This window comes from Canis lupus, chromosome 17, assembly GCF_011100685.1.
Source record: "Canis lupus familiaris isolate Mischka breed German Shepherd chromosome 17, alternate assembly UU_Cfam_GSD_1.0, whole genome shotgun sequence".
In the NCBI taxonomy this organism is placed as follows: domain Eukaryota; kingdom Metazoa; phylum Chordata; class Mammalia; order Carnivora; family Canidae; genus Canis; species Canis lupus.
In genome coordinates, this window is record NC_049238.1 from 6663602 (window position 1) to 6688700 (window position 25099).

At 37.6% G+C, this 25099-nt stretch overlaps 1 protein-coding gene across 1 annotated transcript in view; it reads right to left on the reverse strand.

Annotated features, from left to right (window-relative positions):
• Positions 1-3962: 3962 nt before the first annotated feature.
• YWHAQ (tyrosine 3-monooxygenase/tryptophan 5-monooxygenase activation protein theta) overlaps positions 3963-25099 on the reverse strand; it is a 37450-nt gene continuing 16313 nt past the window's right edge. Inside the window, exons 3-6 of the mRNA XM_038560751.1 lie at positions 9457-9580; positions 6922-7085; positions 6613-6708; positions 3963-5041 (exon numbers count right to left, since the gene is read on the reverse strand). Of these exons, the coding sequence (XP_038416679.1) occupies positions 4982-5041; positions 6613-6708; positions 6922-7085; positions 9457-9580 (444 nt within the window). The 3' untranslated portion in view covers positions 3963-4981. The remainder of the gene's footprint in view (positions 5042-6612; positions 6709-6921; positions 7086-9456; positions 9581-25099) is intronic.

Sequence of the window (25099 nt, forward strand, 5' to 3'; positions counted from 1 at the left end):
TCGGCTAGAACTTAAAACCCTGAGATCAAGTCACACAATCTGCCTACTGAGACAGCCAGGGACCCTACTTCCCATCCTATTAACAAAATAAAACTGGCAGTGACACAATCCACTACCTGGTTACAACCTAACATGTAAGAAAGTAGCAATTATTGCTTTACTCTCCAAAAACAGGGCAACACAGTGCAGGAGCGGAGTACCAACTTGAAAGTAGGCCACTCAAGTTCAAATCGTCATCATACTACCTGTGCTAGCCTCTGTGCTTCAATTTTTTCCTCCAAAATCAGGAGAAAAGTCTAACCCCCAAACCTCATGAAATGAACTTCTATTTGTGAAGATACTTAAGAAAAAGGACCTGTTGCGATGAGAGAGTCAGGCCTCAATAATGCTGGCCCAAGACCACATGGAGCAACGGGAGTGGAAACCTGAGCTGGAATAGCCTGATAGCTCTCCCACTCTAATACAGCACTGAGCAGGATTAAAATTCAATGGCCTTCAGCAGGAAGCATACACAATGAACATATCTGAGCCATAAATTTGACAAACTGCTTGGCAATGAATGTGATTTCCTTACTTTCTCTTAAGATTGTCAAAGGGTTCACCCCTTAAAAAAAATCTGAGAAGCATAAAGTAAAGCCTTCATTTTTAAAATCTGGTTGATGAGAAGAAATAGAGTAATTTTCATCGAAAATCCTTTTCAATTTAGCTAGTACAGAATTACTGAGAATTTGGTTATTTGCATCTGGTTCTTTTGTCTAGTTTCAGGCCAAACAGCTAGTTGCTGAGCCCTCAGGTAAGTCAGTTGGTCTTTTCAGACTAGTTTCCATACCATGAGTTAAGTCTAGCATATCCTAGAATTTCTCAAGCTGCTCTTGAGGTTTTACTCAAAGGGCAAAACTGACAGATTTGAAGTATTTGAGTAAGAGGTAAAACAAAAAAAAAAATCCCTAAACTTCCAAATACGATAGAAAAATACTAATTTTATTTACTCACTATAATAAGCAAACCGATCCATCTATAACAGGGAACAGTGGCATAGAAACGAATTTGGTATGCCATTTGAATTCAAACTCTAGGTCTGTCACTTTAATAAGACACATAATTTTGGGCAAGTAATTTCATTTTTTTCCTCATTAGATGTCCTGTCAGTCAAGTTGAGAGGGGAATCCTCTCAACTTGACAGGGAAGTTGAGAGGGGAATCCATTCAATTAAATATGAATGTGCATGGCCTGTGACCAGGCACCAGAATCTATTTAATTAATATGGGTTCCCTGTAAGTAAAGCAAAGGGCTGGAACATCCATAGACATGCTCAAGGGGTTATCATTTTAAACTGAAAATGAGATAAGTCTCCAGCTTTATTCTCTGGACATTTATTATTATTCCCTTTAAAACATTAGTTCTGAAGGCATATAGCCATTGACAAATAAAGTGTGGATAAGCAGTAAATGGCAAGACTGCTTCAAACTTGATTTCATAATGATAATCTTCGTATCTTCAGGGTACCATTGGTTGTCTAAGCTCCTGCTGAAAGGATCCAAAGTTTGTTGTGGTTTATATTGGAACTTAATTGCAATGTCCTCAAAATTCAGTAGTTACTACACATGGTATACATAACATGGTAACTGTCCTCTTGCAAAGCTCATCAAATACAAATTAAAGAAGGAAAGACAACAGATGTAGGTCAGAAGAAAATATAGTGTAACTGCCTTCACCAGTTTAAAGTGAAAATCTTCCTAAACCATATAAAGAAAGATGAGGTTAAATGTTCATTTTAATATATTCAGATGGCACTCACCTATAATCAGTCCAAATAAAATCAGGCTCACAATTAGAGAGAAGCAGTCACATGTCCATGCCTGTAATAGGCCTCGAATGTTTTTGAATATTTGGCTCAACTCCTTAAAAATCAGTGCATTTAAAAAATAAGTGATTATAATTCTGATTTTCTTAAATTATTTTACTCTAATAGAATTTTTACACACCTCCTTTCTAGTGTTTTTCATTTTAAAAAACCACAGTAAAGTCTCCACCGATAAATACTTTAAATTATATACCTGAATGTTGTTCTACCAATCCTGCCCCCAACCAAAAAGTAGTTTTTCTTATCTCAAACAAGTCATAGTTCACTGTACTGTTCACTGGGGAACAGGAATCCCCAATGCTTCTATTTTGGATAGTCCATGTTAGAATGTAATCCTCCCAAATTATTTTATTAAATCCAAAATGACATTTAAAAAACCCAAACCACCCTCCCAATTAATAAGTTCGAATTATAAAATAGTTAAGATTTAACATTTGAGGTCTGAAAGTAATTTGAAAAGTTTGAATACAAATACACCTTTGAACCTTTCCTCCACCAGAAACTTCATTCACGTACTCCTTTCCTCTGAGGTGTTTTCTCTCCTACTGAGTTCTCAGCAGTGTTCTACAAATAAACTCTACATCTAGCGTAAGGAAGCCCCAGAATCAGAGGGTCAAGAGATACCACAAGGCTCGGTTCCTTTTTAGAGGCCACTTTCTCCTAAAGCAAGGAGAGGCTGATATTTGAGACTAAATGCTGAGAATAATCTGCTCTTTAAGGAGGAAGGCCACTTTGGGGCACCTGGGTGGCTCAGTTGGTTAAGCATCTGCCTTTGGTTCAGGTCACGATCTCAGAATACAGATAGGGAGTCCCAAGTCGGCACTCAACAGGGAGTCTGCTTCTCCCTTTTCCTCTGTACCCCCAAATTCCTCTGCTCATGCTTGCTCTTTCTCAAATAAAATCAAGAAAGAAAGAAAGAAAGAAAGAAAGAAAGAAAGAAAGAAAGAAAGAAAGAAAGAAAGAAAAGAAAGAGAAAAAGAAAAAGAAAAAGAAAAAGAAAAAGAAAAAGAAAAAGAAAAAGAAGAAAAAGAAAAAGAAAAAAAGGAAAAGGAAAAGGAAAAGGAAAAGGAAAAGGAAAAGGAAAAGGAAAAGGAAAAGGAAAAGGAAAAGGAAGAGCCAGCAAGCAACCAGGCAGGCTACTTTGTAATTACTCAGTGATTACATAGTACTTACCAGTACTTGTTAAAATGTGGTAATTCTTTCTCCTAATTCACAATGCTCTTCCTATGTTCAATAAACTTTTTATTTAAAAAGTAGTGTCTTGGGCAACCTGGGTGGCCCAGCAGTTTAGCGCCGCCTTCAGCCCAGGGTGTGGTCTGGTCCTGGAGACCCGGGATGGAGCCTGCTTCTCCCTCTGCCTGTGTCTCTGCCTCTGTGTCTCTCATGAATAAATAAAATCTTTAAAAAAAAAAAAAAAAGTAGTGTCTTACTGACTTAGATTTGGGGGGACCAAAATTCTATATTTAAATGGGTATCTCCCCAAGTCCCATTCAATTCTTTTCATGGTCACATTTTAGGAGATAAAGGTTAATCCTACACAGCTGAATTTTTCAGATTATCTTCTGACTTTAAAATAAATCCTCAAAAAAAAAAAAAAAAAAATCCTCAGGTCAATATCTAAGACAGGTTAGTGTAACAGCCAATGTGATATTATAAAATCAAAATTATTTGAAGCTCACTAATGGCACAACAATGTTTACAAAAACTGAAAACTAAACAAGTAATATACTCTCAAACTTTGACATTCTGCTTCAATATCCACTGAAGCATACTTCTAACACCAGCCAAAGCACTCATACTCACATAATTAACTCTTCTAATTTCAAAATGTCCACTTTATTCCATATAACACTTAACTAGGTATCATTTACATCTGAAGAAGAGATGGCCCACATAACTGATCTATGGTAAAATACTAACTCTAAGACATGTAGTCCAATTTTATACATTTCCAGGCATCCCTAGACAAGTCAATCACAATGCAGGTACAGGTATCACTACAATTTACATAAGATAAAAGGGAAGTATCAGTAAACTTCAGAAAGTAGTAAATTCATCTGTCCCTTAAAACGAGTGTGCCATTGTTACAAAGCCATAGTAAATGGTTTATAAAATGTAGTTTTATTTTATGTTACTCTGCTGTTACATAGGGCATAACATTTTCACAAGGCTTTTTTGGGACTACAGTCAATGATTAGCAACACACAATAGTGGTCCAACTCTCTACATGACAATCACTAGACAAACTGGACACCCTCTCACATGTGTACACATCTGCATGGAAAAGTACTAACGTTTTAGACTTGGACTTGTGTACTTTATTTCCCCTTTCTAGTGTAGTAAGAAATGACATGCACTTTAATTTGCCAAAAGCAATGCTTGTATTCTGGCAGCAACATGCTACTTCTATTACATAGTAAAGTGAATACCAGAACTACAAAGGCAGTAGGTGTAAGTGAATTTTTATTGGGAAGGGAAGTTGTCAACTTAAACAGCAGCAAATGAAGAATGAGTAAGGAAACTTCCTGTTGTCACAGATACACAAGACCTCCATCATATATGATACGGGAGGCATTTCAATTTGTGACCCCCAGCGCAGAAATGCCAAACGCTTTCCACTCAATCTAATACTTCTGGATTCCTACCAAAAAGGAATACATTACGAGCATGAAAAGTTGCTTACTGAAAGGAAACCCCTGAAGAAGAGTAGGGGAGGGAATGTAGAAATTAAGAAGTTATGTGGAACACTTTTAAATTGTAATGACTACATTTCATATCTTCACAGTAATACAAAACACAGTCACTTGCAGAACTGGTTCAGATTACTTAAATACCAGATACATTTTTAGTCCTCTACATAAGTGTTTGGAAGTTACTTATGTTTATATGAAATGAAGCTATTAATACTTTTCTACAGCAGTAACTGCACACCAGGAAGGCCAAGACAAACACAAATCAAGGAATGGAGTTTTCCCAAAGCTGTGGTGTGAAAAGACTATAAACAGTTGATTCCATACACATGAATGGGTTTCTTTGCTATAGGAAATCCAAATGGAATAAGGAATGGAGATGAGTAAAAAGGTTTCTCGAGGGGAAGGATGACCACCCTGTATGCATTTAGTTTTCTGCCCCTTCTGCTGCATCACATTCTTCTCCTGCACTGTCTGATGTCCATAACTAGGAGAAAAAAAAAAAAAAAAATTAAGTTACCCAGACAATAGACCATGACTTAGAACGGAAGTTAGGTTTCTCAAAATCCCAACCACCACCAACTCCCTCCCCAAAGTGTATCTTTGTAAACTTTCACTATGCATTTACAAATGACACACAAACACACCATTTGAGTATATTTTTAAAGCTTTCTCTCTTTTTAAATAGTATAATTTTTTAAAAAAAGGCAATATCCTTAGATTTTAACTTTCTCTCTGTTCATAGCAGCCCCAATGTTCTTCCTGAAAGCACTACTGAAATATCATTTATGAGATGAGTAAGGCAAAAAAAATTTTATAGGAAGAAGGTGAACCATAGTCATTATAACGGTTTCCAAACATTTGAAAGGCAATCCTATGGAAAAAGGAGGCAAACCTACTATGCTTGCCTGATGGGTAGAAGGAGTAGCAGTGGGCAGGAGGGTGCAGAGAGCATTCCTGAATTAGACAGGATGTCAAGACAGAACTGATCTCCAAGGAATCTCCAATTTTAGGATGGAACAATGAAGTGAAGAAGGGACTATCAATACTTATTGACTACAATCAACAGTTCATAAAAATGAATCACTATTCAACACCAAGGGGACTACTGGCATTTCTAGCTCCATAGTATTCTTAAGAAGAGGTGTACTGGCTCCATCTGCTCTTCTTCTATGGAAGTGCTTTATGCCCATCCTTCCAGTGTTACCCCACAAGTGCAGGGAATTCTAATGGCTGGGAATGAAGCATCACAACTTCCTTGTTCAACAGCAAAGTTGAACAGATACAGTACTAAAAAGGAAAGAAAAAAAAAATCCCTCCTTGCAAAAGACAAAGCTCCAAACTGAAGGCCTAGAGAATTATTTCTGCCACATTTAGCATAAAATTTTTGACATATCCATCTACTTGAACCTATAAAAGCTAAGTCCAACTTATATTTTTTTTCTCCATTACTTTTCCCTTCATTATCTGCCTATCCACAAAGCAGAGAGAAAAACAAAAGATAATTAAGTGAAACAGGTTTTGGCCTACAGGCATAGGTGGAGTAAACTGAGGTTAAGGTTTATTCCCCCATCAAATGCCTGTAAGACATCATGCAGAGCTCACAAAGTGAATTTTCATTACAAGGCACTTCAACAGGATTTTAGGAAAGCTTAGATACCTACATAGTCCCTAACCTGCTGTAGCTAATTTACCCAAAGGAAGAAAATACTGCAACCACAAAAACTTTCTATATTAACATAATTTATCAACATCTTCATTCCAATGAAATAAATAGCCAATGACATTAATATTAACAGTTCCTACAATCTTACTACCTTCTCAGGAAAGGTCTAGGTCTGATAAAACGCCTACTCAATTTAAAAATCTGCCCACAAAAGAACAGATGGCCAATACAAAACACTAACAAGCACTTAATACTTTTACTTATGTATCTTTATACTCGTTTTCTAAGAGAAAGTGTAGCTCTTACATAACCACCCCAAATGATAGGAAGACTGAACTAAAATAGAAGTACTTTTATTCTTAAAAATAAAATTAAAAGAACGAACAACTCACTGTTAGGTTGTCTCTAAGCAATTGCATGATGAGGGTGCTGTCTTTGTATGAATCTTCATTCAGTGTATCAAGTTCTGCAATGGCCTCATCAAAAGCCTGGTAAATATTAATATCCATGGTAGATATTTGCATCAAAACAAACTGCATTACTCTACAACTATAAACCATTTTTATAAAATAGGTGAACATCCACTTTATGTTCTACTATCAATTAAAATAAAACTCAATGGAATCATTTTCAGATTCCCAGTTTATGACAATGACCCTATCAATATGAGTAAGAACATATAAGAATGACCCGAAACTTACTGTTTTAGCCAGAGTGCAGGCAAGCTCTGGGTTATTAAGGATCTCGTAGTAAAATACAGAAAAGTTAAGAGCCAGCCCCAGGCGAATGGGGTGTGTAGGTTGCATCTCTTTCTTGCTTATATCAAAAGCCTCTTGGTAAGCTCCTTGGGAATTATCTATCGTTTCTGTGAGGGGGGGGGAGAGACAAAAGAAGCACAATACTGAAAATATCCATCAAGTATACAGCATATTAACCTTTAACTTATGCTACTACCTCATGCAGAGCTGGATTTTTCTCTGTGGCCTTCCTTTAAAACCATAGTAGCAAACTGAAAACATTACCTCATACCAGCTTATGGAGAAACTAGTTTATAATGTTGCTTTTTTTATTTTTTTAAAGATTTTATTTATTTATTCATGAGAGACAGAGAAAGAGGCAGACACACAGGAAGAAGGAGAAGCAGGCTCCCTGCAGGGAGCCCAATGTGGGACTTGATCCCTGGACCCAGGATCACGCCCTGAGCTGAAGGCAGATGCTCAACTGCTGAGCTACCCAGGCGTCCCATGTTGCTTGCTTATAATCAGCTTTAAAAAACCCAATATGAGATAGTGCAATTGGATTTTTCCAGATCTGTGACTCAAACAATTTTCTTTTTCCGTATCTTTTAATTTTACTAATTGGAAATGCAGCAATTAAAAATAATTTCACCGATACACGTCAATAATACTTCAATAAAGCTAGAAAAAATTTTTGGCTATCTCTTCTCAAAATCATGAAAACACTTTACAAAGATCATACCACCAAAATCTCTTTTTTTGTGACTTATTTGTAAAAACAATACTAATCCTTGGTATCAAGATGTATTATGTAAAAGGCAATATAAAAGTGTCAAAATACAAAATAAAATCTGCTCTGACAAGAGATTGATTACTGGCCTAATAAAAAGGTTACCTTCCTGAAAAAAGCTGTTCAGTGATTGTTACCAATTCTAATCTGACTATAGCCATGCTTTCAAAAGAGTAGGTAGGTTTTCTCAATGAGACCACTGGCCCATTACAGCTTTAGAAATACTCCTCTAATAGAAATGTAAAGTTAACCTTTTTATGGCCTGAATATAAGGATTTTTCCTTCTTCAGAAATGGCACACTTATTAATCTAAATATAGCTGGTAGAGCCCTCACATAGTAAGGAGTTCTTGCTGTTTGGCATTTAAGGAAGTACTGTAATGAGTAGCAGTAAGGGGTCTCAGCTCCTAAGCTGTAAATACAGACTATGAGTCCCAGTCTACCGGAGTATTCTATGGATAGGGATAGAAATGCCAGGAAGCTAGAAAGGGTTAAATAAGATTAATGCTGGGGCTATGTCCCAGTCTCCCAAAGATATCCTTGTGACTTGCAAATATCTGTTACTTTCAGCTTTGCTTATCTTTATGACAACAGAAATTATACATCAATAAGTTTAGTATACAAATTGTTACAGTAGGATGCAATAGTTTTCTCTTTGTATCTTCAATTACACTGATATTTGGGGTGGTAAAACTGTTCCACTTTCAGTTAGTACCTCTTTGAGGGTAGGAAGCCACAGTAACTACTTGAAAAAGTACACTCTTTTTGGATGGGGCAAAATTAAAAACAAATTAATAAACCTACCAGAAATAAGGAATTGGGTGAAAATTCTAACTAGAATTTGATAAATATGATAGCAGGCACATACACAAAATTTAATAGGACCTGACTTGTACTCAGCTACTAATACTCCAGGAGGCTAAGTCCACTAGTAATAAATTGCTTTGATTTTCTTTTTACAATCAACTCTAGCAATTCATTTATTCTCTTTCCCAGATCTATATTTTCTATGACAAACTATATACCAGCAAAACTCTCACTCACCTCTCTTCCTCAGAAATTTGGTCTTGTAAGTATTGGTAGTCAATGTAATGATCCTTCAAAATAGGTAGTTAATAAATTGTCAAACAGAAAAAGCATAACATGCTGTTTCTATATTCTCTTTGTAATTTCCAGTAAGTTTCAAGGTACGATGACACAAAAGGCCATGTAACAGCACAAACTCTCAAAGCATATGCAAATAACTAGGGGGCTAAAAAATATGCTTCACCAAACTCTAAAGTATAAAAGAGTAATAATAAGCCTCTCTTATTTTTTCTTTATTATTATTATTTTTCACACTGAGTGTGGAGCCCAGCATAGGACCTGAACTCACAACTGTAAAGATCCAGATCTGAGCTGAGATCAAGAGTAGGAAGCTGAATGACTGAGCCACCCAGGCGCCCAAGATTAAGCCTTTTAAATAATATCTTAGCAGATTATCACCAGAATTTGAGTTTAATTTTTCAAAAACAGTACATTATGTAAATTCATGGCTATTTTCATTTTTTAGAACATTAAGGTCACATTACATTAATTTTATCGTATGTAGATTCCAAGATTTTTTAAAAAGTTACAGAGGACCTGGAGATTACATAGCGACTACTGTCACAGTGTCCCACTTATCCTCCCTTCCTTTTTTAACTTTACCTATAAACCAAACATACTTACGTTTTCGATCATCACCACACGCAACTTCAGCAAGGTACCGAAAATAATCTCCCTTCATTTTCAGATAGAAGACCTTACTCTCTGGATTAGTTGCGTTGGCTATTAAATACTTATCCAACAATTCCTGAAAAGAAGGAAGATAAAGTATTAGGTACCAATAAAAAGCTATTTTATTACAGGTAAGCACAATGAAGGACTACCACAGTAACTACAACCATTCCACCTTGGACTTGAAGCATGGACTGAGAGCAGGGGTCATGTAGTTGTCATCAGTTGAATGCTTTGGCCTATAGCAAGTCATAGTTTCTAATAAAGCTAGGTTACATCAAACACTAAATATAAAGAGCTTGTCTATTCACTCATCCATTCATTCAAGTAAGCATTTCTTGGTACTGGCTGGGTGCCAGGCACTGTATTTGGCCAGAGGGGATATAAAGAAAACACAAAGTTCTTGCCCTCAAGGAGCTCACAGTCTTAAGTAAGATACAGAAACATTATCTTGTTTATCCTTTATCTAGGATAGTAGCACCACAGAGAGAGCATCTGGCTGTGCTAGAGGTGGCCACTAGCTAAACAGGATTTCCCTGAAGGGATATTTCTGACTTGTTAAGAAGGAACAGTAGGAATGTATCAGTTCAGAAATGTGCATGTGCAATCAGCTTTTTTTTAGTTTTACATGTTTGTGTGTTTGTGTGTGTATAAGTTATCTCTGCACTCAACGTGGGCCTCAAACTCATAACCCCCAAATCAAGAGTCACGTGCTCTACTGACTGAGCCAGCCAGGCACAATCATTTTAAAGAAGGGAAACAAAATGTTTAAGACATCAAGTATGAAGAATATAATCACAGAACAAGTAAGTCAGCATGGCTCAGAGCAGGGCTGGCTGTTCAGTGTCTCTTACAGACTACTGCTCATCCAAAATAAGGGTAAATACAGGGATCAAGAGAAAGTACTTTAGAAACAATGACAGTCATGTCTACTGAATAGAATTATTTGAAAAAATATTGGGTTAGTAACTAAGTACGACTTCATTCCCTATTTTATTCAAAGAAATGTACCCTTGGATCCAATGAGCTAGTAGCGCTTCTCAAACTGAGGGATTTATACAAGATGTGCCACAAGAATAAAAAGTCACAGAAGAGGGGGTGTCTGGCTGGCTCAGTGGGGCATGCAACTCTTGAACTCAGGGTTTTGAGTTCCAGCCCCTGCACTGGGTGTAGATATTACTTAAAAAGAAAATCTTCTTAAAAAAAAAAAAAAAAGTCACAGAAGACAAATAGGATAGAGATCTTCTTGAACTATCAATTTTACTTGATGGTACGTAAAAATCTTTTTGTAATAAAAAAGTATTATAGGTGGCTCAGTGGTTGAGCTTCTGCCTTTGGCTCATGTCGTGATCCTGGGGTCCTGGGATGGGGTCCCACATCGGGCTCCCTGCAGGGAGCCTGCATCTCCCTCTGCCTGTGTCTCTGCCTCTCTCTGTGTCTCTCTCATGAATAAATAAATACAATCTTTAAAATATTATGGAGTAGAATAAAATTCTCATAGAAATTTTAAGACACTAATGCCTGTACCTCATAGGTTTGTTTGGAGAATAAAACCAATAAATAGATGTGAAAGTATGGTATGATATCAGCATGTGAAGTGCTAATGTTAGTGATTAGCTAGCCAGGTGTTCCCACTCTTCTATCTAGGTGCATAGTTTGAGAAGCATTGATCTAAATGATATAAAACTAGTGGAAAAGTTTAAGCAAGGAACAGACACAATCATGTTTGCATTCTGGAAAAATTGCCACCAATATTATCAATTAACATTATATGAAAATATCAACTACAATACAAAATTAGAAGTTTGGAAAAGAACTCAGTTAAAATTGTTTCAAATTCATGTAAGTATTTTTTTTTTTAATTTTTATTTATTTACGATAGTCACACAGAGAGAGAGAGAGAGAGAGAGGCAGAGACACAGGCAGAGGGAGAAGCAGGCTCCATGCACCGGGAGCCCGACGTGGGATTCGATCCCGGGTCTCCAGGATCGCGCCCCGGGCCAAAGGCAGGCGCTAAACCGCTGTGCCACCCAGGGATCCCTTCATGTAAGTATATTACTGAAAAAGTAAAAGCAGACTTTTACAGGTTAAAAACAAAAAAGGCTAAGAAAAAGTTTAGAAAACGCAGTTCTAACTCAAGAACTTTCATGTATCTAAAAGTGGCCTAAACAGGAATACTTGGGTGGCTCAGTGGTTGAGCACCTCCCTTCAGCTCAGGGCGTGATCCTGGCTCCCTGCATGGAGCCTGCTTATCTCTCTACCTGTGTGTCTCTGCCTCTGTGTGTCTCTCTTGAATAAATAAAATCTTTAAGAAAAAAAAGGTCTAGGGCAGCCCTGGTAGTGCAGCGGTTTAGCGCCGCCTGCAGCCCAGGGTGTGATCCTGGAGACCCCGGATCGAGTACCACATGGGGCTCCTTGCATGGAGCCTGCTTCTCCCTCCCTCCGCCTGTGTCTCTGCCTCTCTGTGTGTGTTTCTCATGAATGAATGAATGAATGAATGAATGATCTAAAAAAAAGAAAAAAGAAAAAAACGGTCTAAACAAAATGCAGTGGTTACATCCATGTTATTTTAAAGGAGAAAAAAACAGAAAAACATTATATTTTACACCCCCAATTTTTAAGTCTACATAAGCCACAGGAAAAATTAATTAATTAATTTTCATAATTATGAGAAGCAGGCTCCATGCAGGGAGCCTGATGTGGGACTTGATCCTGGGACTGCGGGATAACACCCTTAGCCAGAGAAAGGCAGGTAACTCAATCGCTGAGCCACCCCCCAGGTGTGCCAGGCAAAATTACTTCAAAAATTTTAAAACTGCCCAACAAAGCCCCAGAAGTCTATATATATTATAAAACTGGCAAACTCTATCAAAATTATGGCTTCAATCAGGAAAGTTGCCAGGCCAGCAACACAGCATTAAGGGCCACATCCAAACATGAGAGAGGCAACGGTGAAAATGAAGGCTTCCATACCACCATCCTCTTAACTAAGACAAGATTCGAAGGATCAGCTTGTAAGAATTTCTTCTGCTCAACATCACCAATTCAATTTTATTTATTCATGAGACACACAGGGAGAGGCAGAGACACAGGCAGAGGGGAGAAGAAGGTTCCATGCGGGAATGCGGAACTTGATCCCAGGATCAGGCCCTGAGCCAAAGGCAGACGCTCAAGGGTTGAGCCACCCAGGAATCCCACCAATTCAATTTTAATAGTTACTAAAATGAACCTAAGAAATTTTCCCAGAATCTTAAATTCATACTACTTTAACTTTTTACTCTAATACCATTTTTATCTATCTTGGATGACTTTCAACTTAAAAACTACTTTGGGGAACACCTGAATTTAGGATCTTTGCAGGGAGAAAGGCAACAGTGTGACTGCCACAAAAAGTTTTTTTACTTATTGTGAAATCTCAAACTGACTCATAGTCATCCCTATCTTAAAAGAAAACTCAAACAAGAGTGGATTCTGAGAAGTTGTATTAAATAACGCAAAGACAGTATTTATTCTGTGGGAATCACCACCTCTGCTTGTACCCAAACTGAGGAACTATAATGTAAAACAAAGTGCCTCTCACTTTTCTTTTTCTTCCAAGTGAGTCAGTCAGTTAAGATAAGATCTCAGAGGATCTCCAAAAAGGTGCCAACTCTGGTGAAGCTATTTAGTCACAAAAAAAGCTACTTGGTACCTTTAAGACCTAGCACTTTGTGATTAAATGTGGTAGAAGTGTGGTAACAGCGGCTGAGAAAAGCCTGAGTGAGGACTTGCGGTAAGAAGGGAAATGTGGTTCTAGCACCGATCTGTCCTCACTCCCACAGCCAGATGTGGGCATGCTCCTGAGGATGGCTTACTAGCCTTCCCAAAGACTTTGGCAAGTGGCTCAACAGCTACTGCGCTAGTAACTACACAGCCACTTACGAGCTAAACTCTTCCTTTCTCAAATCTGGATTACTAGTCTGCATCCAGCCATTACATACGATTGACAATACTGGCTTTTATAGAGGTACTTGTACATCACTTTCAACCTGGAGTTTCAGCCAGGTAACACGGTTCTTTTCAGATGCCACTAGCTGGCTATCTGTGAAGGAAACAAGAGGTACAGAATAGTTCTGTCTTTCCACATGCTATCAGTAGTAGAGATGGTATATTAACCCAAAAAGACAGTGGATTCTGCTTCATGTCTTACCAAATGATCATGGCTGTTAACAAGTAGTATCAATACCAGTATTAATTATTAATACCAGATAGAATAAAGGCTATGAATACTTAAGAAATATAGTCTAAGTGTACAGTTTTTATAAAAGTTATTAAGAAAACTCAATATGGATCAGAAATGACAAGTGGCTCCCTGAGTAAGAAAATCTTTCCATATACGGTCATTGGTAAGAAGTCAGAAGACCGAAAGGGAATCAGTTAACTATATGTAGTTTAAAAAGCTCCCCTTTAATTTCTCTTGTGCATTTTTTTAAATTTTTTTTATTTATTATTTATTTATGATAGTCACAGAGAGAGAGAGAGAGAGAGAGGCAGAGACACAGGCAGAGGGAGAAGCAGGCTCCATGCACCGGGAGCCCGATGTGGGATTCGATCCCGGGTCTCCGTGATCGCGCCCTGGGCCAAAGGCAGGCGCCAAACCGCTGCGCCACCCAGAGATCCCTCTTGTGCATTATTCTTGCTGATTAAGCATGAGATCCCCTTTATAAATCTTCAACCCACAGATTTTATGATCCTGGAAGACTTGGAGAGCTAAGATTGAAGTTCTCTCCAGCACTGACAATGTTATCTGACTTGTGCAGAAAAGGCAAGTGATGCATTCCTTTTTGAAAATGTAAGATTCTTTTTAAGATTTGAGAGAGAGCATTCGAGAATTGGGGGGGGGGGGGGGGCAGAAGGAGACAGAATCTCAAGCTGAGTGCAGAGCCTGTTCAATCCCACAACGCCAAGATCATGACCCAAGCCAAAATCATGAGTCAGACAAAACCAAATGGGGCACCCAAGTGCCCCACAATTCTGAGAGATTTGTAAAGAAGTTGATGTACTCATTCCCCAAAATTACAAGATGGACTGTAATTGAGATCTAGATCAAAGAAACTCAAATCTGAGCAGAATCAGAGGGAAAAATATCAATTACCATAGAGGTCACTTTAAGAGATGCTAAAGGACCTTAGAGCAAGCTTAATCTCATACAAATAGGATGGCAATGAAATTGATGTAAATTCAGTACCATAACCATTCCTCTTCAATCCCATGTCTTCAAAAAAAAAGGCTAGGAAAAAACCAAAACTTCAATATGAATTCTCTCTCTAGGAGTCAATTATTTTGGTATATAATAATTCAACCATCACATCAACAGTTTTTTTCTTAACAATTCACCTGGCTTCAATGGAAATATTCCGTGGCATTCAACAAACTATAACAATTATTTTTACCTTAAATTCATTTAAGTGGTTTCTGTTTTATAGACAAAATATAAACTGCTTCTGTCCCTCATTACATAGGTTACTCTTTATATAAGAAACCGATTTAATGAAAAGAGTAGGTAACTGGTAACTGGTGAAGAGCTTTAAAATACAAACGAAATAATCAAAAGGAAACAAAAAAAAATGTTCTAAGGATTTTTCACTTCCCTATTAGTAGCTTATTGAAATTCATTAATAAAAAACTATTAGACATTCAATCTCTGACTTTAGGGCATATCTACTCACCATTATCTGCATATTTTTAGCAGTTTAAATCAGCACATATTACCATCAAAACAACACTATATTCATTCAATTCAGTAAATATTCAAGTGCTCTACATGTGCCAAGTCCCATTCTAACCACTTTATGTACCATTTACCTATAAACAAACCACTGACAATAAAAAATCACACTGGAGTCCAGAAATGTGTCCAAAGTCATACAGCTAATTAAATGGAGCCAGAATCTGAAACTAGAGCATTTTTAATCACTACCTGATAAAATAAATGTTAATATAGCCAAAAATATCTACAAACATTTGGCCTTATGTTAGATATATAATTAGTAAAACTAAAGAATTAATATGGTATACAGGGCAATATAATTATTTAACAACTGGAACATTTACTGAATGGTAAGAACTAACTTTTTCTAACATTCCAACTTTAAATATTTTATATAGTACAAAGAACCACTGACGCAGTATATATGAAAAATAGTCTCTAGACAGAACTCTTAATTAGATTAATTCAAGACATTGAAATCAAAGTAAAACTCAAGAAGGAAGTCCTATGTCATCCAGAAAGAAATTACACAACCACCCACCCTTGAGGTAAAAGGTCTGAGGGAACCCTTCAGAGGCTGCATGTGGTAGGCCAGAATTATGGCTGGGTCCAAGAGTAAGGAAGATGAAGGTCAAGAGTAACTTTGGGTTATTTTACAATGTAAAATTTCAAAAAAAAATTTTTTTTTCAGAAATTAGATTATTATTTGTGAAAGTGACTTTTGTTATTAGCTCTGTGATCTTGTGGCAAATCACAGCTTCTTAAAGATCTTTCTTCTTAAAGATTTTATTTGGGATGCCTGGGTGGCTCAGTGATTGAGCGTCTGCCTTGGGCTCAAGGTGTGATCCCAGAGTTCCAGGACTGAATCCCACATTGGGCTCCCTGGAGGGAGCCTGCCTGTGTCTCTGCCTTCTGTGTCTCTCATGAATAAATAGATAAAATCTTAAAAAAAAAAAAAAAATCCAAAGACCTTCTATTCTTAGAAATTACCATTCTATTACAATTAAAGCAGCTAGGGCTGAATCTCATAAAGGATTTGTTGCCTTAATCAAGGAGTCAGTAACATTACCTGTAACACAATCCAAGTGTTGATCATATATTACATCATCAATCAATGGAAGTATTTTCTACTCTTAATAAAATGAGTGCCTTGAACAGTGAATTGCCCTTGCACTATTTTAAAATGTTTACTGATTTAGAACTAAGAGACTTGGAATCTAAGTCTTGAAACTCCAGCTCTGGTGCCCAACTAAAAAATGAAGGAACGAAGTAAAAATTTTCATAGATAGAGGCCAATGACCAGCATAAGGGATCCCATAGGCTGTGTGATTTAGCTGACAAAACATGACAGATGAGATCAGTTAGAGCTCAAACTCAAGTTGCAAAGCCTATTCAGGTTCCTTACTTCCTTTACTTAAGCCTGTATCAAATCCCAAACCTCTACAAGCAAACACACATTTTAACAATAAATTATACCAGAGAAGTAGAGTGACTCTATGCGCTCTCTCATTCTTAGTAAGTATCCCAATTCGGAAGATATATAATCATCCTGAAGATAAGGCATGAGTCATAATTCAGAGCATTATTTCAATACTGAAAGATAAGGAATTAAACTTCTTGCCGTACCATTTAACATTTGCATAAAAGGCGCTAAAATTTTTAGGCACGTACTGAGAAATAAGTGAGGTCATGTTACTAACAGTAGTTCTTTTTTTAAAAAAAATATTTTATTTATTTATGAGAGACACACAGAGAGAGGCACAAGCAGAGGGAGAAGCAGGCTCCATGCAGGAAGCCCAGTGTGGAACTCGATCCCAGAACCAGGATCATGCCCTGAGCCCAAGGCAGGTGCCCAACCCCTGGGCCACCCAGGCGTCCCCTAACAGCAGTTCTTTCCCTGAACATCTTTATATTTTTATTATTGCTTTTTAAGATTTTATTCATCTATTCATATGAGAGAGAGAGAGAGAGAGAGAGAGAGAGGCTCCATGCAGGGAGCCCGACATGGAACTCCATCCCAGGTCTCTAGGATCATGCCCTGGACCGAAAGTGGTGCTAAACCGCTGAGCCACCGGGGCTGCCCTTATTATTGCTTCTTTAAAAAGACTTACTTATTGCCGGGGAGGCGGGGGCGGGGGGGGGGGGGGCACAGAGGGAGATAAAGCAGACTGCCTGCGGAGTGCAGAGCCTGACCTGGGCCTCGATCTCACAACCCTGATGAGATCATAACCTGAGCAGAAATCAAGAATCAGACACTTAACTGAGCTACCCTGAACAGCTTCTATTTTATTATTTTTTTAAAGATCTATTTATTTATTTTTATTTATTTTGCGTGAGAGAGCATGAGAGCACGTGCGTATGTTTAAGAGGGAAAGAGAGGAGAAACAGGAAGAGAATCTTAATCTTGTACAGACTGTGGAAGTCTGTATTTGAAGGTTCTTGCATTCATGGTGATTCTTAGGGGCAAACATTTGGCTACATTATGCTTTATACTTTAGACATGTGAACATTTATATATGGAAATACATACTGTTTTACTACAAATTACTTTTATTTCTCCTTAAGTCTTAATGTATATCACATTAACATATTTAAAATACCTACTAATTCATTTTCATTTAGTTAAGGACACATAAAATACTAATCACATAGATGGGGTTATCTGAAAGAATAATAGGGGAGCCCTGCATTGGGCTTTGTGCTCAGGGCAGTCTGCTTATCCCTCTCCCTCCGCCCCCACCCCCCACCACGCGGCACACATCTGTGTGCACGCACACACTCTCTCGCAAATAAAATCTTTAGACTTAGGGGAAGGATTCTTCCTTCATCTGTATCTTCTCTTGACACAAAGAAAGACTCTGGTTTCCATTAAAATAATACAAGTCCATCACAGAAATTTCTAAAGCGATAGTTTCTCTCCTTTCCTCAGGTTCTTAGCCATCCAGTTCTTCCTCTCCTTCAAGGCAACCATCATTACTAGTTTCTTGTACATTTTTCCAGATATTTTATACACTTAAAATCCATGTCCCCCCCCCTCATGTCACCACACTATACATTGTTCTATACCTTGCCTTTTCCATATAATAACCCCTCTGAGATCATTCCATATCCATTTATTTATAACTGCCTCTTTGTATATGGAACACTGCACTGTAGTCCACCAAATGGGCATACTATAATTGTTTAAATAGTCTCCGCTGATAAACATTTAAGTTGCTTCAAATCTTTTGATATTTCCAACAATGTACCAAATGTGCATTTTATCCTTAGGATAGAATGTTAAACTGTCCTTCCTGGAGGCCACTTCAATTTATAATCCCACTAGCAATGTTATGAATGTTCATATTTCTCAACATCCTCTGAATTCAAGAGTCTTATCAAACATTTTTTCTCTTTTCCAGTCTAGCCAGGGAAAAATATCAGAGTATTTTGCTTGTAGCTTTTATTATCAATGAAGTCAGAGATTTTTTCTACACTGTATTTATAACCTTTGCCATTTTCCTAAATTGATTTGTAGAAACTCTTTATAAGTTAATGATATGAGTTCATTTCCCAGATGTATCTTATATAAATTTCATGTAAAGACTGGCAATTAAATGGCATTTGTTAATATTTTTTATTATATTAAATCATGTAATACTACCAACATTTCTGACCAATATGAGAAGTACAAGTTAATGTGACTATTCAACTTTAGCACAAATAAAATACACAAACAGAAGACTTCTAGTTAAAATACAAGTCTGAATGTGTTTAATGATATGGTCTACCTGACCATATCAAATGGTAATACATCTTAAATGTTACCTGAACAGCAGTACATCAAATTAAAATGCACATACAGAAACATACACTCTTAGTATGAAGTACTTAAGAAATTTGTGACTCACTACCTTAAAATAGATGGACAAAAACAAGACTTTCTGATTCTGGAAATACAGTAAGACTGGGCAGACTTTCCCTTCTAAAAATAATCAAAATGCTAAATAGAAGCAAATAAAATAGAAAAACTACAACAGAACTCCAAAAGAAAAAAGGGGTATCTTGTGCTGGATAGGAAGATGAAACGAAAAGTAAAGTTTATAACACAGTGACAGTGGTGTGGGCAGGTAGTAGGGGCCATAGAAAAACTGCCTGCTGTTGCTGAGAAGTAGCAAGAAAGCAATTTCTTGGGCTTGTGTGGTGGGTGGGTACAGTCTCCCATAAAAAACTAAAATCCGAATCCATGTTCTGTGCAAGTGCTATTTAGATTTTTATTTCATACACAATGTATGAATCCACAAGCTGAAAATGTATGTAAAAATGGGTCAAAGTTCAGTGTGCCCAGCAGAAACAAATCACCAAAACCACTATAAAGACACTTCCAATCCAAGGCATACATAAGTTCCATAGAAAAAGCTACATTCATATTAAAAATGACAAAACTACTCAAGGAACAAATCCACCATTATGAAAGATCAGCACACAAACAAGGGACAGTTAGTATCCAAGAACTTAAAAAAAAAGTGTGTAATAAAACATAAAATAAGTTTGTTAAAAATGATTAAAGATATACATCTTAATAGTTATGGATAAAATAAATGATGCTGCCCAGGACTAGCTTCAAAAGGGGTGGAAGGGCGGATACCTGGGTGGCTCAGCGGTTTGGCGCCTGCCTTTGGTCCAGGGTGTGATACTGGAGTCCTGGGATCGAGTCCCACATTGGGCTCCCTGCATGGAGCCTGCTTCTCCCTCTGCCTATGTCTCTGCCTCTCTCTCTCTCTCTCTCTCTCTCTCTCTCTCTGTGTCTCTCATAAATAAATAAAATCTTTAAAAGGGGGAGGGGGGGAGGGTGAACTATTTCTGGTGGGTATATAAACAAGTATATAAACAAAACAGAATTCATAATTGCTGAAGTTGGGTAATGAGTTATTTAGAACATTCTCTATTTTTGTAGAAGTTTGAAACTTTTACTTGATTAAAATAACCAAAAAGGTTGGGGGGGGGGGGGGGAGGAAACAGAAATTAGGGGGAAGTACAGGGTACAATAAATTAAGAAAAGGCAGCCTGAATTGAGGGGAGAAAGGGAAAAGTTTTTACAATTAAAAAAGAGAAAATCAGTAAAATGGATTTTAAGAAACTAATCAGAATGCAAAACAAATCAAGATGAAAAAATTATGTGTAAATCTAAGGATGCAAATAGAGAGGCCTAAAATATGTTTAGGGGTGCCTGGGTGGCTCAGTCACAATCTTGGGGTCATGAGATCAACCTCTTCATCAGGCTCCAAGCTGGGCATGGAGTCTGCTTAAAGATTCGCTCTCTTCCTCTTCCCCTTGCTCTTAAAAAAAAAAAAGTAAATACATTAAATAAAAATGTTTAGGATAATATGTGATTGGAATTCCAGAGAGAAGAGAAAGAATGAGGAAGAGATGATATTCAGGATATTCAGGAATAAGGCTGAGACTCTCCCAATATTAGTATAAAAGACAATAATCATCTTCAGATGAGAAAAGCACACTGAATCCTAAGCAAAAGAAAATAAAAATAAATTCATACCTAGACCATCATGGTAAAAACGAAGAATGCCAAAGACAAGAAAATTCTTAAAAGCAACCATAGGAAAAAAAAAAAAAAAAAGCAACCAGAGAAATGACATGTTACCTATAAAGGAAGAGACAGTAAGTATGCCCGACAGATGATTTATCTTTTTTTTTTTAAAGATTTTATTTTTTATTTTTTATTTTTTTTATTTTTATTTTTTTTAAGGATTTTATTTATTCATTCATGAGAGAGAGAGAGAAAGAGAGAGAGAAAGGCAGAGACACAGGGAGAGGGAGGAGAAGCAGGCTCAAGGCAGGGAGCCTGATGCGGGAATCGATCCTGAGACTCCAGGATCACGCCCTGGGCCAAAGGCAGGCGCTAAACGGCTGAGCCACCCAGGGATCCTGACAGATGATTTTTCATCAGAAAACAAGTCTCTTTGAGGTGCTGAGAAAAACACCTGTTGACTGCAATTCCTTAAACCAACAGAAGTACCATATATAAGCAGATGCAAAATAAATAATCTATCCAAAGATAAAGTTCCCACTCAGACCTTTACTGAAATAACCCTTTTAAGAGTGGGAAAGAAAAGTAATGGAATAAAAGAGAAGCCATCCATTAGAGTAATTACAGTAACTGAAATTTCAAGTAATTGAAAAATTCCTTGGTCTTAATCTGTGAAGTTTCCACTCTCCTAAAACTGGTTCCTAAAACTGTAACCAGAATTAGTATAAGATGCTAAATAACAGCACAGGTGTGATACATCAGGTTTGCAAAGGATAATATTTCAGATTACTTAGCAACACAGAGTTCTTTCATACTTAGTAGGTGCAAAGAACTGAGGCCATAAAAAGGACATGGGTCTCCCAACTCTTTTTAGAAAAATTTCAAAAAAAAAGAAAAAAAAGAAAAAAGAAAAATTTCTACATTTTTAAGTATAGTTAAGTATTTTTTCAACAAGTGTCTGCCTTTATGACTATACTTTCTAAAATCTGATGACTAACTATGAAATTTGCTACCAGGAAAAAATATTTCATCAGAATCATCTAGATCTCAAACATTCAATAGTTCATTTTAAGGTAACTGAGAAGGTGTGGGTTCATTTGAGCTATTTATTGGCATGACTTTAACCAAGATCTACAAGCTAATGACTCACAAATTTGCCCCTTGCCTATTTGGGTAATTTACTTTTACAGCTCTGTACCTCAGTTTACTCATCCATCAAACAGTTGATGCCAATCTCTGTTTCTTCACTGGGTTGTCATGAAGATCAAGTAAGTTAATTCAAATTGCTCAGAATACTGCTTGGTACATAAACGTCAACAAGCATACACCACCACATATATCTTTCTCTTACATATCAGACTTAGTGTTCTACATGCACACACATGTGCGCACACACAGAAACCTCTGGATGGGCCATTGGGACTTTAAACCCCGTAAGAAAAAATTAAATTTGCCTTGTAAACACAATCTGTTGATTCTCCCCCCACCCCTACTCCATTTTCTTAGGAAAAGCAAATGCCCTAGTTAGAAACCAGGGTGTCATCCTGATGTTTCCTTTGGCCTTACTCCCCTAGCCCTCTGATATTTAGTCACCCAAACCCGTGAATGTAGTTTTATCCAAGTCAAGATTTCATTTGGAAACCTCAGACAAGGGATCCCTGGGTGGCGCAGCGGTTTGGCGCCTGCCTTTGGCCCAGGGCGCGATCCTGGAGACCCGGGATCGAATCCCACGTCGGGCTCCCGGTGCATGGAGCCTGCTTCTCCCTCTGCCTGTGTCTCTGCCCCTCTCTCTCTCTGTGACTATAATAAATAAATAAAAATTAAAAAAAAAAAAAAAAAAAAAAGGAAACCTCAGACAAATAAATAAGCATGGTATACTTTGGGAACATAGATCTCCTCTCTCCTTAACTATAAACCACTGAAGGAAAAGGGTTGTCTAGATTTGATATATAATGCTTTGTATAGCAAATTAATAAAAATGCAAGACTATAATTTGACATAATGGAAGATAAACTTTAAAAATAAGGATGAGTCAGTCAAAAGAACAGAGACGTGGAAAGAAAAAAGAATGAAGAAAACAATCCAATATATAGCCTAAGGAGTATAAATCATAGACAATCAACCCACTGAAAAATCCATGCCCTGCTGTGGAGATGATGGCCATTATACCATTGAACAGCAACAGAATTCCTCATTATAAGGTCACATTTACTAAACAATTTCCTGATGATGACTTCATTTCTACGTGAGTCTCTGCCTACTGAAAGAGAACATACTGGTCATGCCAACGCAAGTACTGCAATCTGTGCTAGTTATTCCTCACTATAAATGAATAATGTTCTTGGTTTTATACACCACATGAACTTTAAAAATTTTTTTTTAAAAATTCCTGAGAGACACACAGAGAGGCAGAGACATAAGCAGAGGGTAAAGCAGGCTCAATGTGAGATTTGATCCCAGGATCACAACCTGAGCCAAAGGCAGACATTCAACCACTAAGCCACCCAGGTATCCCCAGTCACATGAACTTGATTGCCGGGATCTATCCCTGAAAAAGGGTTCCCCCTCAGTGTGTCTGAGTTCACAAGGCTAAAGGCCATACTCTTATAATGCACTCGACAGGACGCCTGGGTGGCTCAGTCCATTTTGGGCCAGGTCATGATCCCAAGGTCTTGGGATTGAGCCCCATGTGGCCTGCTTCTCCCTCTCCCCCCTGTTCATTCTCTCTCTCTCAAATAAATATAATCATTTAGAAAAAAATAAAGTGGACTAAACTCATGCAGGTAGTAATACAGCCCTGCCAGCAGCCCATTCACACTCTCAACCTCTCTGTAGTGTTGTATGGTTGAGTATCCTCATATATTTGTAAATGAGTTTCTACCAAATCTCAAGTGCCTTCAACAGAAATGAATTTATTTCCAAAGCTGTTTCTATACTTATATTCCATATTTCTACTAATTATTACACCATCCTCTTCCCTCTCCTAGCTACCCAAAGCCATCAGCATTGCCTTTGACTTTTACTCTCCTTTTCCCATCCTACAGTCACCAGATGACAAGCTCAACTGATTCTGCGTCTATAATAGTATGCAGATCCATCTTCTCAGTCTCATTCCTACTCCTATTACCCGAGTTAACCATATCATTTCACCTTAACTAATCCAATCACCTAACTGATCTACCAGGCTTTAGGGTTCTTCTTTTTCTAATCCATTTTATACCCTGCTGCCAGATTAACCTTAAATTCCATTCTGGGTATTAATAATCTCCTGCTCAAAAATCCCAATGGCCTGTTAAAGAAAGAATAAATTTATAAGCCTAGCATTCACCATCCTCCAGAATCAGACTCTAACCTATAGCTTCTAACTAATATAAATGGTAACAAGATATTGATCCCCTCTGCCATCACAGCAACAGGATGAAGCTGGGAGAAAAATTCACTTTCCCCAGTATATCATATAAACATAGTTGTGTGCCATAACACAAAAACATTAGGGAAGCACTGTTCTGAGTGACTGATGTCCAATCTTATTTCTATCATCACCATTCCTTCAACAGCAGGAAGAGCATGGAGCAAAAATGGGGTGTCTCCCAAATACCTGAAGCAAAACATACTGGCAATCATTATGTTAGAAGCTGGCAATACAGCAGGTACTGGGGAGAAGGTGAAAAAGCAGAAACACTGAGTAATCTCTAACACTATTAAGAGGAGAGGGTACTCGGGTCCATGAACACAGTCTTTCAACAGCAAAGCACCTATACAAAGGCTGGATGCAGCAGGTGTCAAACTAGTCATTAAGATCATCCATGGGATCCCTGGGTGGCGCAGCGGTTTAGCGCCTGCCTTTGGCCCAGGGCGCGATCCTGGAGACCCGGGATCGAATCCCACATTGGGCTCCCGGTGCATGGAGCCTGCTTCTCCCTCTGCCTGTGTCTCTGCCTCTCTCTCTCTCTCTGTGTGACTATCATAAATAAATTAAAAAAAAAAAAAATCATCCAACTATTGCCTTATGTTGGATTTCTCCGCTCACCAATTTCCAAATGCTAAAATCGGTTCTCCCTGTAAATCTGTCCATAGGCAATAAACACAAGACCATTATTCTCTGATCAATTTATAATCTTGCAGTTCCACTCTCAATGTGCCAGCAAATTAGACATGGAGCCCAAAACACCAATGGGACAAACCCTGGACTGTAAATGTACGCTATTGTTTTTTTGTTTTGTTTTGTTTTGTTTTTTTAATGTGGGGAAAAAAACACAGTGGGGAAATCCCTGATAAAGTATTATTAGACCATGATAACAATAGTTGTGTGTGTGTGT